Genomic DNA, 19,152 nt, shown 5'->3' on the forward strand with positions numbered 1-19,152 from the left:
TTGAAAGCATAGATGATAAGTTGGTCAAATGGGTGATCATTTATAAATTTTATGTGAATGATGAATTATCGTTTATGCAACTTCAGGATGAATAACGTTTTGAGCTCATTCCTGTTCTCGTGGTGTACGAGGAGTCCTTCGAATTTCATCTGCACAAAAATGCAGCTTGAATCTGTTCACGAGCAAACTTCGTTACAGCTGTAGGTTTATTATACAAAACTCATTCACATCTTAAAGAATAATAGCAAAAAAATATCATGTATTCAAAATGAAAGGGAAGAGAGAATTAAAATGGAAGTGCCAAATCAGCAATACATTATGTCAAAAGAGCATGTTATGACATAAATTCTTCATGACCAACTATATGCAACTATAGCATATATATTACTGATATCCATAATCAAATCAATCATTTGTTAATTATGTCTAAATAAAACAACTAAGTTATGACAGAAAATGCTACAACCAAGTTTTAACATAAAAGAAATCAATCCATACATCCCTCTAGACCATAAATACTACAACCAATGAACCATAACACAACAACATTATGACAGAAAATTATTGACTAATGTAATGGACAAACCTTCGTGCTTTTGCAGCAATGATTCACGAATCGACTGCGTAGGATGAGCAGTCAAGACCAAATCAACAGTTTGGTTTTTCAAAACATCAAATACCTCAAAACATCAAATACTTCAATACATCAAATTCTTGAGTTCAGTCACAAGCCACTTGAAAGCTTCTTCTATATCTGACTCAGTTATGGCAGAATTTTCATCAGTGAAATCGCCCGTCTTCTAAACAAAATCTGCAAGGTGTGCCAAAATTTACTTCATCAAAACTAACCAGCTATGTCATAAATCAGCTCAAGCTAACTAAAACTAAGATTGAGCTAAATAATAACTCAATGATAATACTAAAAGAAAATAAAACATCTCAAACCATTTAAAAATATAGGACAGTGTACATATAAAGAATAGAGAGAGATACAAATTGGAAGTCTATTTCATTTTCCGAGAATTAGCCAAGATTTTCAATTTTTTCTGAGCAAATGAGAGAAAACTTCTACATCAAGCGTATGAAACTAATTACATAAAAAAACTTGCGAACAAAAGTGTGCCATGTACTCAAAATAGCAGTTTGTATATGTAAACACTTCTGCATATCAAAATTTAAGCATTCGAGAAATTTAAAACAAACAAAGATGAGAAAGAATCTTGATAATTCATTTACAGGAGAACATGTTAGCAGGTTTTCCCTACCACGTACGTATATTTACATATTAGGTTGTTGCGAATTGGAGGATGGCACTTACTGGTTCCAGTAAAAATACTATTTGCCTATCTGTCTCTTCAGCTCAACAAGACGATCTTTAATCTTGTCATGTAAATCTTGGAGTTGAAGGATTTGAATGCATTTTAAAACACCTATGAGACTAGCAATTTCTTCACTTCTGGCCTTGTCCTGAGTTAACGTTCAAAGTATTTATAACTATCATCAATTGAAATGAAGATGGAATGTTTTATAAAATAGAAATCGGATAAGAAAAAATAAAGAACCTTAATTTCAATCCAGTTAGTTTTCTTGCATCTGCTCTCAGAGATTAGTTTTAGATTTTGCACATGTTCTTCAAAAAGAGCAACTAGTCGATGATTGTCGCTGAAGTTATATGCACGACTGAATCTAACAGCTTCATCATATTGCCGTCTCTTGATAAGATACTTAACAAAATCTGCAAGATGTAAGAAAATTTCACTTCATCAAACTGACCAAAACAACTATATAATAAGTTCTAGTTAACAAAGCACTAACCACCATGTAAATTTTTATCTTAATCTTAGTATAGTTTTTTTTCTTCTCATAATCTAAAAGTATTTAAAAAATTTCTTCTCATAATCTAAAAGTATTTAAAAAGAGTTGTTCTTACGCGAATATTTTTCTCTTGGTTGTTAGTTTTTACTGACGAGAATATTTTTAATGGAAGGAACACAAATGGAAACAGGAAAATGATACAAGTGATTATTAGGTTTCTGGGAGATTTTCGACTAAATTATTTTCATATGTATGTATAAAACCTAATTAGAGAAAAACAAGGTAAATTTTAGATATCTTACCAGATATTTTATCAGCAAAACCCATGGACCCAAAAAGCTCTACAGCTATTTTATGCTCAGAAACAAGTCCAAAAACCTTGTAAACTTCCTCTTCATCGAAAAAAGGAACCAATCCATAAATTGACAGGACGAGTAGAAAACCAAGAACCACCGAAGAATTTTCATTATTTTCTTTCATGTTAGCTTTCAAATTAACTGCTAACTTCATCGCTTCTTCTCTTACATGAGGTCTAATGTCTGGTGAGATTCTCCTCAATTCTTCAAGCAGACAAATGTGTCTATCTTCAATAATTACAACAGCGTCTCCCATCTTACACTTTTGAATAATGGCGTTCTGTATTATATATAAAACAAATTTTGATGGATCTGATGCTGCTTGAAGATTAACAAGAATGTCATCGAACTCGAGATCATCAATTTGCTCATCACTGGTAGGACTTGATTGATTACCTGTGTAAGATGTAATTGCATAATTAACAAGCAGATATTAAAGCTTCCTAAGTATTTAATCATGGATAGGTAAATCAAGGTGACGATATAAATTTATAAAATGAAAAGGTGAAAAACCTCTCCTAGATGGTTACACTGAAAAATTAACAATATTTGCATTAAACTTGAAAAATGAAAACTACATCAATATACTGATATTTCTTTTGCATTACCACAATATTGTAAATAAACAACATAGTTATTAAACGATTATAATTTATTGTGATTAAGAACTTCCAAAAATGTTCAAGAAAGCAAAAAAAATATAATCCAAATTAGTGATGAAAATTTCTGATTGACTAAGACATACAGCATTAACATGATTAAAGATGTTTTTCAAAAAAATAGGTAGATCAATACCATTACAAGAAACAGTTGAAAATGAAATTGTTTAAAAAACTAAATGAAAAAGAACGTTTACCCAATTCCATTTCTTTATCGGATGGTTCTAGCAAAGCATCATTTTGTTTCTCTCTTAACTCAAGATTCTTCATGCATCCATCAGACTGCTTCTCTTTTTGCTCGAGCTCCTTTGCATGTACTTTGAACTCCTTGTGTTTTGATTCGAGCTTTTTCCCTTGTCCTTCAAATTGTTTTTCTTCTGATTTAGAATCATCCATTTGGCTTATAACACGCTTGAGCTCCTGCATTCGGGCATCAAATAACTCCTCTCTTGATTTCAATCCCTTCACTCGTCCTTCAAACTCCTCATTTATTGCTTGAGACTCCTTCAATTGTCGTTCGAGTTGCTTCTTTTCTGATATGAGCTCCTTAACACGGTAAGAAAGTTGGTTTTCTTTTGACTGAAGGTCCTTCACTTGGCCTTTCAATTGCTCTTCTTTTGAATGAAACTCCTTCTCTCGGCTTTGGAATTCCTCCTCTTTTAACTCTACCTGCTTCGCTCGTCCTTCCAATTGCCTCTCTTTTTCTCTCAACTCCTTCATTTGGCTATCAAAATTCTTCTTTTCCGATTCAAGCTCCATCCTTTGCCCATGAAATTTATCCAAATTTGATCTGAACTCCATCACTTGGTCTTCATACTGCTTCTCTTTTAACATGAGCTCATTTACATGGCGTTCAAAGAGCTTCTCCCTTGACTCAATCTCCACCGCTCGTTCGCTGCACCTTTTCTCTTTTAACTCGAGGGTCTTAACCTTCTCTTCAAATTGCTTCTTCGTTGACTCAAAGTCCATCACTTTAGCCCGTGCATCATCCTTATTTACTTTAATTAACTTGAATAACTTCTTCCTTTCTGAATCTAATTTATCTGCTTGTTCGTCAATTAATTTTTTCATTGAATCACGCTCTTTCTCTTTGGCCTCAAGTTCCACAGTACAGTGAACAATTTTTTGGGAAAGATCCTTGAGTTTCTGTTCCCTCCCTTCACAGACCTTATTAATGTTATCCTTGATTGAACGAAGTTCTGTTTCTTTGATCTTGAGCTCTTGCTTACACTCTCCAATAAAGTAATTTGTCAAATTGAGCTGTTCTTTCTTTGCTTTATAATCCTTGACACATTCTTCAATTTTTTCTTGCATTTTCCTGTGAGATTCGTTAATTATTTCATGCACTTTGGAAAACTCCTCAATATCCCTCTTAATGGACCTCAATCTCCCCTCTTCTTCTTGTTTTTTATTTTTGCATTCTTCAAATGATTTTTCAACGACTGCAAGTTCTTTCTTCAGCGAACCAAGCTGTTCTTGCTTTGCTGTAAAATCCTTCGCACATCCTTCAGTTTTTTCTTGCATTTTCTTATGAGATTCGTTAGTTCTTTCATGCACTTTGGATAACTCCTCAATGTCCCTCTTAATGGACCACAATCTCCCCTCTTCTTCTTGTTTCTTCTTCTTGCATTCTTCATATGTTTTTTCTACCGATGCAAGTTCTTTCTTTAGCGAACCGAGCTGTTCTTGCTTTGCTGCAAAATCCTTAATACATCCTTGAATTTTTTCTTGTGTTTTCTTGTGAGATTCGTTAGCTCTTTCATGCTCTTTGGAGAACTCTTCAATGTCCCTCTTAATGGACCGCAATCTTTCCTCTTCTTCTTGTTTCTTCTTCTTGCATTCTTCAAATGATTTTTCTACCATTGCAAATTCTTTCTTCAGCGAACCGAGCTGTTCTTGCTTTGCTGCAAAATCTTCAACACATCCTTCAATTTCTTGCTTTTTCTTTTTGCATTCGTCAATTGATTTTTCTAGCATTGCAAGTTCTTTCTTCAGCGAAGAGAGTGATTTATCAACAGATCTACCAACCGGCATTGCAAGTCTCCTCGACAAAGGAGTGCCGTCTTTATCTTTACGTGGATTATCACATGGTGACACCTTTGATTTCTTAACAGAAATGTTTAACGAACCGTTGTTGTCATATGGTCTTTTGACTAGTGATGACTTTGTAGCAGTATTACACCTCTTATTAACAGGAACATCACTGTTACTGCTACATCTTCTTGAATTTGATGGCCGAGATAAATATTCTGACAAAAGGACATCATCATCATCATAAGAAGCTTGATTCCTCCCTTCTGAATACCACATACTTTCATCAGGGAAATCATCATCAACAAAAGAAGGAACTGGATTCCTCACTTCTGAATGCCGTGTAGTTTCAACTGACGATGATGTGCAGTGATTAAAAGTGAAGCGGCCATCATTACGACCACAAAATTTATCAGAACTCTTCAAAGCCATGTTTCAACAATAGCATTCACACCATATAAAACCCTGTGAAAATAAAACAAACCAAAAAACGATAAAAAAGCGCTTCCTTACAGGGTTTTTCCTCCGAAAACAAACTCAAACGATAAACACCAAGATGTGTTGAAAAATGTAATGACAAAAACAAAGGTTAATGAAAAAAGCATGCATCCATTTTTCAACAGTTACATTCACAACATATAAAACCCTTTGAAGAGAAACTAAATAAACAAACAAAAAATAAACCTTGTATAAGGGGAAATATTGGCAACAAATAAAAAAAAATGTTTCTAGACAAGGTTTTTGTTGACAACAAAAACCAACCTTGTATATAAACACAACGAATGATGGTGTTTTTGTTGACATTGTTGTTCTGTGGTTTGAAAAATAAAAAGAACCTAGTAAATAAAACTAAAAAGAAAAAAGAAAAAATTAATATAAAAAGAAAACAATTAGCAATGTTGTTTGCTTTGACAGAAGCTAGTAACAATGTTGTAAGGTTGTTATGTTTGGTGGTTACAAAAATGAACATATATAGTTGTAACAAACATTAACCATCAACAAAATGTATGAAAAATAAATAAATTAACAAGTTTAAAAAAGAAAATGTGGGATCTTACCGTTACAATATACGATGATGATGAAGATGAAGATGATGACGACGATTGGTGGTGGTGATGAAAAGGAAATGTAACAGAAAGGATATGATGGGGATCTGAACCAACCAATTCAAACCTGAAGTAGTTTCACAATTTCAAACGCGTGAACCTGCGAATTCAATCCTTCAAAAAAATAAAAAAAATGAGTTTGTGAATAATGTTATTGTGATTGCCTTTTTTTGCTTACTACTTTTTCATCAATGATGATAAATTTATGTGTTAGGGAAATATTTTGTCTATTAAACCTGGAATTGCTCATATTAGCATCCCAAAGATTAACATTCCAGCGCAAATGATTTCTTTCTTACTAATTAATTTCTATAACTTTCTATTTTTTGAAGTTGAAGTTGAATCAGTCGCAACTATTTTCTTTGATTGGTTCAAGTAATTTGCAATTGATGACAATGGTTGCTACTAATATGTTACACCTCAATTTTGTCCACTTTGTTTTTATTTTCCTCTATATTTTAATTTATTTATTTGACAAAATAATAAATAAGAATCCACCTCATGATTTCTTATTTTTGGTTAAATAAAAAATAATGGTACAACATCGTTCATAGCAACTTACAATTGATTGTGAAAAAAAAAAAAAAACAGTTTACAAATAATAAAGACTTTGAAGTCCTAATACCTGACACAATACATATTAATAAAGTTGTGCCGATTTAATTATTTGATTGTCTTTTTTCTTGCATTTTTTATTGCAAAAGATCTATTCATCATCAAATTTATTTCTCTAAAAATATATTTTACATAGAATTAATCAAATACACACACATACGTACGTACACACACACACACACACACACACACAGGACATATCAAATGAGAGCACAACTTATTGTGAGAGATGAGAGGAGTTATCTATGTCCATTAGATCTAATTTAACCGCCGAGATTCAAAGATCAATTTTAGTGAAACAGGTTACTTCTGTTTCCAACAAAATATGCAGTCACGCCCACTCCTCCTCTGTCAAAACAACAGTTCCTTTCTTCTAAACCCAAAAGACTCTTCCTTTGCTTCTGCTCCCATGGAAAATACACTAACATCTATTTCTTTGTCTCTCTTCTCACCTTCAATAAGTTTTGCGGTCGACGTAGTGAAGGTGAGAAGAGAGACAGAGAAATAGATGTTAGTGTAATTTCCATGAGGGCAGAAGCAAAGGAAGAGTCTTTTGGGTTTAGAAGAAAGGAACTGTTGTTTTGACGGAGGAAGAGTGGCCGTGGCTGCATACTTTATTGGAAATAGAAGTAACGTGTTTCCCTAAAAGTGATCTTTGAATCTCAGCGGTACTAATGGACATAGATAACTCCTCTCATCTCTCACAATAAGTAGTGCTCTCATTTGATATGCCTTATATATATATATATATATATATATATATATATATATATATATATATATATATATATAACTCAGTACTAAGTAAAATAATATTTTTTGGTGCCCCTACAAAAGTGGTGCCCTGGGCTGCCACCCCTTCCGATACAGTCATACGAAATTTTTTTAAAATTCCCGATATGATACAGCTTCAGTAGATTATTAAAAAATTAAATTTAAAATTAATAATATAAGTGTACAATGTATAAGAACAACTAAACAAATGATAATACACAAACATTTACATTAATGAAAATGATCAAAACAAATGACAATTACATATTTTTTTTCACAAAAAATAGAATATACTTAAACATCATCAGTACCACCAAAAGAGAACATCAGTAATACTATCAAAAAAGAACATCATTGTCTATTGTTGACTATTTAATAGTTGACACTAATTTAGATTGAAAACAAAAGAAACAAAAGAGAAAAATAATAGAAAAGAGAAGAACAAAAGAAACATAACATTAGAGAGAAGAGAAAAATAATAGAACTCACCGAAGGTATTGATGTAGGGAATCAGTGATGCAATGTTGAGACTGAGGCACTCGATCGGCGGTAATAAGAGGGAATAAATATTACTAGGTGCTAACGAGAAACCCTAATTGATGTTGAGATTAAGGCAATCCGCGGTAATAACAGGGAATAGATATCGTTAGGTGGTGACGAGAAACCCTAATTGATGTTGAGATTGATGCAATCGATAGTAATAAGAGGGAATAGATATCGCTAGGTGGTGACAAGAAACCCTAATTGAACAAACAATTTTTTTCCCAATTAGAGAAGAGAGAAGAACAAAAGAAACATAACATTAGAGAGAAAATAAAAGTAATAGATCTCACCGGATTTATTGATGTAAGGAATCAGTGATGCGATGTTTAGATTGAGGCACTCGGCGGTAATAAGAGGGAATAGATATCACAAGTTGTGCGAGAAACCCTAATTGATGTTGAGATTGAGGAAATCCGCGGTAATAAGAGGGAATAAATATCGTTAGGTGGTGACGAGAAACCCTAATTGATGTTGAGATTGAGGCATTCGATAGTAATAAGAGGGAATAGATATCGCTAGGTGGTGACGAGAAACCCTAATTGATATTGAGATCGAGGCAATCGGCGGTAATAGGAGAAAATAGATATCACTAGGTAGTGACGAGAAACCCTAATTTTTTTAGGTGAGAAACCCTAATTTTGATGGCACAACCAGGCTATTTTATTCTCTTTTTTTTTTGGCACAAAAGAGGGCCAAAGGCCCCAGGCTATTTTATTCTTTATGTATTTTTTTTATTTCTTATTATTTTATTATTAATATTTAAAAAGGAAATACGCAAGACAGAAGTTGCGAACTAAAAAAAGAAATATTAATATCCGAGAAAGTATCAGTTTATTAAGTTAGTCGTATCTGACACGTATCAGTCACTTAAAAAATAGTAATTGTTTGATACTTCTCCAATACACGTATCAGAATATATTGGAATGTGTCGGTGTCGGATACGCGTCAAACACAATTCTTAACCATTTTAGAGTATTGGGGCTTCACAAAATAAAGATGAGTGAAAACATACATGTACCAAAAAAAAATATTAATTAACTTTTCAGCAGGTGAATTACTCATCCCCTCCATTAAATTCAGTACATGAGTTTAAAATATTCACACATAGTGCACCAAACACTTTACTAGACCCTTGTGGTACTCCCTTGGTCCTTGATATATTATAAGACTCGTTGAACTAGTACTATGAATTTATGAAATTGAAAATATTATTGATTATTTATTAGATTAAATTCGTTAAATGTCAACAAAAAAAACCAAATTTGTTACTCAATTTTTTCCACCAAATCAATCATTCGTCTATTCTCTTGATAAGTTGTATTGGAATTCATTACATCACATCTTGTTTCCAATCCTTGCAATAAAGATGATAAAATTACCCGGAATAATTTGAAGAGAAAATATTAATACTAAGAAAATCTTACGAAAAAATACACAAATATCTCAATAGTCTTGAATAAATGAGGAGTGGAGTATGTTCTCCATCCTAATAAAGAACATTAATTGGCAACTAGTTATAATGCAGCAACCTTAATTATATGATAGGCATGGCTGAATTTACACAACATCAGCAACTATAAAAAATTGTTATGGCATTTGGAAAAACCATGATGAGGAATTGGATCCCTTTTTCAGTCAAGACTCAAGAGCATAACCCTGATCTAAAATCTTCAATGTGATCAATTTTGAACGACATTTTCGCGCATTGAATCACCGGACAGTGCAACTCGATCGACGTCCTTTGGGAAGGATTTGGGACACTAAGCTTGGATTTTTGATGTTGTTATCAGTACATCATGTAGTAGTTGGAGCTCTAATATTGGCTTTTTCATCGTAGTTGTTGATCTATATTGTCGCAGCCACCTGATACTATTCACCGCTCACTTCGGGTAACAGTTCAAGGTGAAGTTATTGAACAATCGTTCGGAGAGGAGCACTTGTGCATTTGAACACTTCAGTGTTTCACTGTTGCTACACTTGAGTACGTAATATATCGTCCCGTGTGCTACATCTGTGCACGTAATATATCGTCCTGTGCTACACTTGAGCACGTAATATATCTTTACGCATCTGAGTATCCTATCATAACTTCTTCCTTTCCATTAATAGGTTTCTGTAACCAATCTATATAGAAAAGTCGTGTGACCGCAGCAGGAGCAGGCTCGAGATCAGCGAGCTTTTAAAACAGAGGGACAACTCTCAAAGGGCTGCTTCACGTGACATTCACATTGTTAAAGCTCGACAGCAAGCACATCAGATATGGATTTTGCCATTGAGATGTTATAGGCACCGAAGTTATCTGAGGGATGTTTTGAAATGACATGGAAAGTTTCCATAATATCAGCAATTTCTTCTGTCTTAGTGAGATTGTGGCCAAATAGAGGGTGCTTTCCACTATGCTCAGATAAGTGTTCCTCTGAACATTCTCGGCGAGATCCAATCTCCAAGTGTTTTGTGATTGCATCCATAACATAAATTTTCCTGTCTGACTCTTGGTGGAAATCTACTTGTACGAGTGAAAGTCCAAATGTAAAAACTTGATGCATGAAATCGAGAAGTCTTTCATCTAATATTTGTCGGCTGCCAAATGCACAGAGTGACCTATAACACAATTCGAGAGGCTCCAGAAACTACAAGAAAATACGGACGTTACATAGAGTGTAACTATTCAGGAACAACGATTCCATTGCCGTTATTAACAGTGTATTGGACTGTTGTGAGGATAATACCTGCTCAACCTTTGTGAAGGTTGTCTCTTCCGAGATTTCAGAATTCCCATTAGCTAATAACTGGTGAGCACGTTCACGTGTATTAGTTTGTCCTTAACAACTCCGAGAAGAATGACACAATACGGTGCCTCTGGAGGAATCTATTTCCAAAAATCTGCGACATTTTAAAAATCTGTTACGAATAGTACATCAGTGCTGGTCCGAAATTTTGTTCAGTATAGTAAATTTCAATAATGATGTCAAACATTCGCAATTAGGAACAGAATAATGCACACCAATATAATGTTTTGTGTATCATATTAAGCAGACATGCAGCTCATCATCCCCAACATAGAGCTCGTCGTTGCGACGCCACACAGACAATTGCCAAAGAAGACAGAAGTAAGTATTTAAGAATCATCTACTTAACGCTTAATGAAATTTTGTTATTATATTTGATGCCTTGAACAAATCATGTGTCTGAGAGATGGGACACATTACACATTCGTTTGCTCCAATGTTCTTTAGAGCTGTGTCTACACGACGTAAAAAATTTGGCACTCCATTCCAAATTGTCTCAGGAAAGTAGCTCATACTTTCTCTCATCTCATCTTGTGGTGTACGAGGAGTCCTTCGAATTTCATCTGTGCGAAATGCAGCTTGAATCTGTTCATGACCAAACGTCGTTAGAGCTGTAGGTTTAGTATAAAAATTTTGTAAGTAATTCTACTAACCACTAATTCATTATCCTAAAACTCATTCACATTTTAAAGAATAACTGCAAAAAAATATCATGCAATTCAAAATGAGATGCTATATGCAACGCTGGCAGTCATTAACTGTATGACACGCTAACAATTGCTAATTCGTACAAGTATGAATTGATCGGCGTACCTTTTACAAATTCAAGAGATCAGAGATCACCTCTAAGGGAGAGATCAGTATGAGAGGCTGAAGTGAACTACCCTCATCCTCGTTAGTTCGACATGTCAACGAATGATGAGATATGAGATATAGGTGGAGTCATATTTGAATTTTAGAAAGTATACAATCGATCAATATGAACCATTGAACAAATAGTTACTGAAGTCTAATTTTAGCACAACTTTTACTTATGTTTGAAATCCTTTATTTTAATCTGTTCAACAAACAACTTTTTTTAAATCTTTGAATTATAATTCTGCAAAACTAAAACGGTTGGAATTAATGCGCGGTGTTTACGGTTTGATACGTATGAAAATGGGTATTCATGTGATATTCTTGCAGATGCATTTTCTCTATGGTTTTCATTGGTTTCAAATTTACAAATTTCCAAAAAAAATATTACATCATTCACTCTTTGTATTATGTATCTATAGTATCTAATATAAAAAATACAGCATTTGCTCTATGGTGTAATAGTTAAGATATACCAAAAAATATTTTAAGATATACATACCAACAAATATCTTAAAATTATTTTTTGGAAATTGTTTGGAATGGTATCAATGTAATCCTTTAAAATTATCAAATATGATGTAGTAAATAAAAAAATTGTGAGTGGATGTCAATGTAAAACAACTTTAAACCAACATTGCATATTCTTTACCCCTCAAAAAAATCATTGCATGTTCTTTAATCTCATAATTTTCTACCAAATTTTTCATTTAATAATTAAAAATAGACATTGAAATAATAGTAAAAATAACAAATAAGAAAATAATCTCATACTTGGCACGAGTATGCATACTGGTCTTGTTACATCTATGCTTAGGATTTATTTGCTTTGCAAGGATCAAAAAAAAATTTGGGAGACATTTTCAACATACTTAAAAATTGTTGGGAGACATTTTCTCCCAAAAAAAAGAATCAAGAGGCATGTTGCAAAAGATCCATAGAAATAGGAGTTGTATTGTTTCATGAACGGAAAAAGTCAGAAAAGAATTAACCAAATTTACTTATATTCTTCTCCTTCTTCCTTATTACCCTATCCTGGCTTTTCTTCTCCTTCTTGATTTCTTCATCCATGGCTCTTGGTGGAACTTTGAAAGATATGTCTGCAGAAGAGAGGAGAAAGAGAAAGTTACTTTCTCTTCTCTTTTGCAGGTATATCTTTCTATCATGTATTCACTAGTTTTAGCTTTTTTTAAGGACACTCGCTTTAGCTTATTTCAATAAGTTTTTCAAAGTTTATGAAAACAACTTATAACTTATATTAAAATTATTTAATCACATTTTCCCTTTTATTATTGACATATAAACACTTGTGAGATTTTTGTAGAGAGGTTAAGGAAATAGTTTATGTCATGTCAATGATTGATTTTCAGCTTATTTTCATAAACTATTTATGTAACAGTTTATTTGAAATCAGTTTGAATTTATTTTATATTTTGTTATTGAAATAGGTTACACATAAGTACATATATGACAAATGCTTATGATGTAAGCACTTAATTAAGTTTTTTTTTTTTTTTTATCCAAACAGGACAATAGCTTATACATAAAGACTTGTGTGATAACTGATTATTAATTAAGCGCTTGATTAAACAGTTTATCTAGAATTTCTTTGATTTGGACCTCAAAATTAGAGATCCAAATCGATATGTCAGGGGAGCATTGATGTCTTTTGTTATAATATACACTTTTCTGTCCAAAGTGTACTTCCCATTTTAGTTAAGGCAAATCCTTCTATATGATTAATGCATACACATTCTTTTGGTTCTGATAAATGCATACACATTTCTATCAAAACCAAAATAAAGAAATAGAAAATATTGCTCCATCTTCAAGTCAAAGTTACAAAAGATAAATGTTGTAAGTGAGACTTGAAATATTGAGGAATTTACGTTTTTGGTTTTGTCCTTCGACAATAAGTTTTTTTCTTTTTTTTTTTTTTACAAAACGGACAATGCATGATATTTAGGGTATTATATCATATATCCTCTAAAGGCTCCCTTCATCAAGGAAGTTATATGGTCTCCACCTTTTTAGAGTTGGATCAAGGCAATGGTATGTGCACTGCCTTCTTTTCTCAAAACCTAGGTCCAGGTAATGATTTGTATGTTGAACTGCATGCTGCAATGATTGTAATTGAAGTCGCGGCTTCTAAACAATAGACTCATCCATGACTAGAAACTGATTATCAGCTTGTCCCTCAAGGTTTTTTAGTCCATCTTAATGGTTCCTTGGAGTCTTGGAAATATGGGGTTAAACTGTTTATATCTAAATAGTAATATAGGGAAGGAAATGCCTATGCAGATAGACTAGCCAATTTTGGCTTAATGTGTTCCTTTCCTCTTCTAGCTTTGTGGATAGATTTGTCTGACTTCTTCAGGATGGAGTACATTAAAAATAGGTTGGGTAAGTCCAATTACATTTTGAAAAGGTCCTTGGCTAAGTCTTCCATTTTATTTATGTATTTTATCTTCTTTTTGATATTATATTTTGTGTGATGCTCAATGCATCGCTTGTGGGAAGAAAAAAAGTACTCGTTTTGGTGTGTTGTTTTGCAGAAAAGGACACCTACAACTACTCGTAATAAGTAGTAGTAATTTTAAGGACATAGGAAAGACTACAAATTACAATATGACAATCTGAACATTCCTGTTACAAGTTAAGAATGTTAATTTAATCTAATACTAATATAGAAGTAGAACCATACCTTTCATAAGAAAGTCAATGATCCATAATATCATGGCATAAACAATTGGTTCACAGTTCCCGTGAGTTCCAAGGGTGAAAGTAAATGGATTAAAAAGTAATGTTATACTCTATCATGGCATTACTTTTTAATCCATTTTCTTTCACCCTTGAGACTCTCGGAAACTTCGAACGTATTGTTTTTGCCATGATATAGTAGATCATTGTTATCTTATAAAAGATATGGTTCTACTTCTATATGGGAATGTTCAGATTGTCATATTATAATTTATAGTCTTTTCTATGTTCTTAAAAATTACTACTACTATTAGCAATTGTCGGTGTTCTTTTCTGCAAAACACAATTCAACACACCAAAATGACTATTCAATAATAGATTTTGCATTCTCTAACAAAGTGTAAAGAGTTTAACCAAAATAATTTTTCATCTTACCATTTGTTGGTATTTTTATTAAGCATTCACCATAGAAAATTGAAATATTTTAATTTTTTTACCTTTTTTTTCACTTACCAAACATTTAAAAAACTGAAAAGGCCATAGTATAATATAAGAAAGGGTTAAATAAGTTTTTCGTCCTTATAAATATAACGAATTTTGATTTTAGTTTCTAAAAAATTAAACTGAATGTTTTTATCCTCACAAATTTTTTTATTTTGTTTTTGGTCCTTATGGCCACTTTATGTTCATATGAATGTCAAAATTCTAACTCTTTTATGTTCAAATTGTATACATGTTTTTTTTTTTAGGGAAAATTGTATACATGTTATGTCCGTTTATTATTTTCAATTTTTATATATTCATATTATGTTAAAAAAATGTCAAAAACATATCAAAATTATATCCATTAGGGGCCAAAAACAAAACAAAATTTTTTGTAAGGGTGAAAACATCTCATTTTATTTTTTACGAACTAAAATCAAAATTTGATATGTTTATAAGGACGAAAAACTTATTTAACCCTATAAGATATAATATGAGAGGCTCATTTGATACCCTATGTTTCATGAAGTTACTAGTGCCCTTGGCAATAAGTACACTTTTTAGTGATGCGTCTTATTTAACTAGAATTATTAAAAAAAAGTTGTTGTTTTATATTTCAAGTAAGAGGGATAGATGAATAAATATTAAGGTTACATTTGGTCCAACTATTTTTAGACATAAAAGTCTCTTTAAAATTAAATTTATAAATAAGAATTTTGTAAATAAAGTTAAAGTTGTTTGACAATTGTTACTTATTTAAATTAAAAATTACTTTTAAATACCAAGTTGCATCGAAACCTTATTAAGAAGCCTCTTATATCAACAATGTGTTCTTTATACATATGGTCCTTTATTTTGTTAGACCTTTTATAAAATATGGTTTGGTCCTACTTCTACCTTTATGAGTATAGAAACTAAAATAAAGTCAGGTCAAATGCACTTTTCGTTATTTTATAAGCAGTTTTGGTAAAAAAAAATATAATAAGATATGGGCATTAAATTATACTATATACATAAGTTGGGATTCGAATTTCGGTTTTTCTATTTATTTGTTTAAGAAATTTGGAATTCTATCCAATAGACTAAATGACAAAAAAAAAAAAAAAAGTCAAATTTTAATATCAACATGAGAAGATAAGTTTGAATCTTTTATATTGATTCTTTGCCTTCTTGTTGGTTCACACACAAAAGAAAACTTGTTTTTATTCGATAAATGCACAAGTCTTGTTGCTTTGATGCTGTTCGTTCCCCCTTTTTCCTTCTTATTGCCCCTATTTTGCAGGTAATTTGTTACAACTAGCATTTCAGAATGAGCTTGTTGTCCAACTTCTTCCAATATGAACTGAAACCTTACTTGAGAATTTTGAGTGTTGTTCAGGAAGAAAGACCTGAAAGCTTGAATGGTTTTTTTCAATTCATTTAATTTATTGAAAAGAGTGTTCACAAAGAATGAGGTGTGATGTTTAGACTGGTCTTAAGATCGATTTTAATAACAATCTGAAGACCAGACTTAACATCAACCTATTCATTTTGAACATGTTTTTCGATAAATTCAGTTGGCTGAACAAAACTACTCCTATTTTTGGTCTCTTTTTCTGAACAACACTCCAGTTCCTTAGGACATGTTTATCACCATATGGATGAAATACTATGTATTGTGGCAACTACCAGATTTAGATTCTGCATCTGAACTAATATGGATGAAATAATTTCTTCTCTTATATAAGAGGTTTTTTCTAAATTAGACAAAAAAAATTGCTAACATCAATAACATTTTCATGTTTGCTTCTCTTAATTTTTCTAACATCTTATTTCATCCATATGTTAAGTGTTTGCTACAAGTTACTGTAAAAATAAAGAGTTATTATGTATTTGGAATAGGTCTATTTAATCTATTAAATCAAATGTTTATATAAATTTAATTTCTATTCCACGTCCAAGATCACTTTCCTCGATTTATTTGGCTTTGAGGACAATCATTTCTCACATTATCTGCAGCACAATAAAACAAGCAAAAAATCAGTTAAAAACCAGAATAACCTCATAACAATAACGTCATAATCTGTTACCATTCCTTTATTTTAGTCTCCTAGTAAGTTAATTACATGTTGACATATAGTTTTTGGTTGGATAGTATTCCAAATTCCATCTCTCATTTTCTCTTTGAGTCCTATGCCATGTTTCTCAAACAGTTCAATATGGTGAAATCATAGCATGATCTAGAGGAAAGCAACTCAATGTAATGATCATCTAGAAAGTGTATGAATTACCTCTAGCTACCCTGGTTTCTCAAACGTTTCAGCACATCTTCTTCACCAATGAGTTGTCTGACCAAACCTATAAATTGACCAAAAATTCAATTCAGATTGAATCATGATCATAGATATTCATAATTTAAAAATTTATCATTTAATTGATATATTGATTAGTGATAATATACAAACACTTATGGATGCTACATAATTCTTTACATAGGACGTTGTAACATGAGATTCATTGTTTAAACAACATTATTACCATTGGTATAATCGCGACAATCATTAACACCGATTCTCAAATCTGTTTCCCATTTTTTGTTGAATTCACTTGCCATTTCCACAGCATCTTCTTCTGCATATCCAACCAACCAGCATTTGCTTCGCGGCAATCTTTTTAACTTCCTCACAAGAACAGCTCCTGAGAATTATATGAACAGAATTGGTGATTTATATAAAGAAAGTGAATATTTATGGAGAGAAAAATCCAATCAGAAAGTTCACAAGTTATGAATTAAGTCCAAATCTGACCTGGCACAGCTCTACCAGATAAAACTGCTAGTGCCGCATATATATCTTCAGGATCTTTTGGTTGAAAATCAAAAACTAGAACCTGAAAATAAATACAAGCAATAAAAATATATTAGACGCTCTCTAAGCTTGAGGTCCGTCGATGGTGAACATTCGGACTCAACTCGCCTAAACTTTTTTTTAACGAAAAACCGATAAAATGTAGGAGAGGAATGAATAGGATTGAAACCTTTGAAGGTGAGGAAGGTTTGATGATGACCATGAAATGCTGCAAATCCCAAATATTAAGGGAGTAAGCAGCAGACATAAGCAATTGTGGTGGTCCCTTTGAAGCCCTTAGAGGCATTGCTGCCACATACACTTCCTCTCTGCCTCTTACCATTCTTGTCTTTGATACAACTGATTCCATTTCTATGTCACTCAAGAGAAATAAACAATATTTATCCAATCCTACTTTTGTAAGAGAAACTTATGGTTCAAATTTATTCAATATACATGGAACTTAATTTTGGTCCCACTTGCTTTACATTTTATTATGACTTTAATTGAATGGAGCAAAACGGGTGGTACATATTAAATTTTAACTTAGGTTAGTCGAAGTGATAAAGGTTTGGTAAATGGTTATGGATTTGAATGCTGACTATCGTTAATAAAAACAATAAGTCTATGCAATTTTGATCCCTAACTTTCACAAACTTAGCCATTTTGGCCCTAACATTAAAAATTGCACTTTTGACGGTCTATCTTTAGTGCATTTTGTAAAAGTGACACTTCCATTGATTTTGACCAAGTCAACGTCAATGTTGAGAGTCAAAATCGATGATTTGTATAAATTGAGGGGTCAAAATCGCGGGTTTGTGTAAGTTGGACAGCCAAAAGTGTAGTTTAAGTTATTGGTAAAGTACATATGTGACATTTAAGTCATTATATTTGATATTCATGTATGTGTTGACTTGGTCAAAATCAAGGGGACATCATAAGCTAAGTGTGTATTTGTTGTGACAGAGAAAATGTCAGAATCACAATTATCCATCATGATTTTGTAGAAGCTTCAAAGTGTAACTTTTGGAAAATCACAGTGGGTCGTTGTGATCTTGACTATTACACCGTAATACCAAATTTAAACTAAAGTTAAGGGGTCAAAAGTGCGTTTAAGTAAAAAACTAATTGATTAAAACTTAAGAGGGACTTATATACTTCTTGTGGGGAATGGATTCTGGAATTCTCTCCATTTTTCTCAGTTGTTACATCTCAACCAGACATCCATTATCCTCTTTTCTTTATAATATTATAACCCCTTTTCTCTCTCATGTTTACAATGAAGATTAGTCGCAACTAATAATCATGTATACTACAATTTTGTGGTAAAACTCGTAAACCTGTTAAATGACCTTGTAAGTGGATCCATAGTGACCAACTAGTCTTGCTTATTGTTGAGGTTTCATTTGTTTTCACATTTATTCAAGTTTAAAGTGAAAGCTCGATCATAATTGATTTTTTTTTTTTTTACTATGGTATAAAGTGTCTCATGATGCCTTTTATATTTGAACCGAGTTTATGTAAATGTCAAATGACTAAGGGACATTACTCAAAGAAAGATATTGTTACAAATCTTACATATATTTTTTAACAAACAAACA

At 32.3% G+C, this 19,152-nt stretch overlaps 2 protein-coding genes and 1 long non-coding RNA gene across 3 annotated transcripts; all 3 read right to left on the bottom strand.

The window, feature by feature from the left end:
* Positions 1-286: 286 nt before the first annotated feature.
* LOC146925431 (uncharacterized) lies at positions 287-6,070 on the bottom strand. The gene is made up of 6 exons (XM_085710331.1): positions 5,920-6,070; positions 3,028-5,326; positions 2,118-2,567; positions 1,563-1,735; positions 1,319-1,467; positions 287-811 (listed from the first exon to the last, which is right to left on the bottom strand). The coding sequence occupies exons 2-5, from the start codon at positions 5,291-5,293 to the stop codon at positions 1,336-1,338; spliced, it is 3,021 nt and encodes a 1,006-aa protein (XP_085566457.1). The 5' UTR covers positions 5,294-5,326; positions 5,920-6,070; the 3' UTR covers positions 287-811; positions 1,319-1,335.
* Positions 6,071-10,313: 4,243 nt separating this feature from the next.
* On the bottom strand, positions 10,314-11,604 carry LOC146925432 (uncharacterized). Its single transcript, XR_015010495.1, has 4 exons — positions 11,502-11,604; positions 10,904-11,273; positions 10,629-10,782; positions 10,314-10,529 (listed from the first exon to the last, which is right to left on the bottom strand). It is a non-coding gene; the product is annotated as an uncharacterized LOC146925432 (long non-coding RNA).
* A 4,251-nt stretch (positions 11,605-15,855) lies between these two features.
* LOC146925433 (PTB domain engulfment adapter) lies at positions 15,856-17,958 on the bottom strand. Its single transcript, XM_085710337.1, has 5 exons — positions 17,742-17,958; positions 17,513-17,594; positions 17,244-17,402; positions 16,997-17,063; positions 15,856-16,718 (listed from the first exon to the last, which is right to left on the bottom strand). Exons 1-4 carry the CDS (start codon positions 17,919-17,921, stop codon positions 16,999-17,001), a joined length of 486 nt encoding a protein of 161 aa, XP_085566463.1. The 5' UTR covers positions 17,922-17,958; the 3' UTR covers positions 15,856-16,718; positions 16,997-16,998.
* Between the last annotated feature and the right edge of the window lie 1,194 nt (positions 17,959-19,152).

This window comes from Medicago sativa, chromosome 5, assembly GCF_051527215.1.
Source record: "Medicago sativa cultivar Bolivia chromosome 5, Bolivia_mono, whole genome shotgun sequence".
Classification (NCBI taxonomy): Eukaryota; Viridiplantae; Streptophyta; class Magnoliopsida; order Fabales; family Fabaceae; genus Medicago; species Medicago sativa.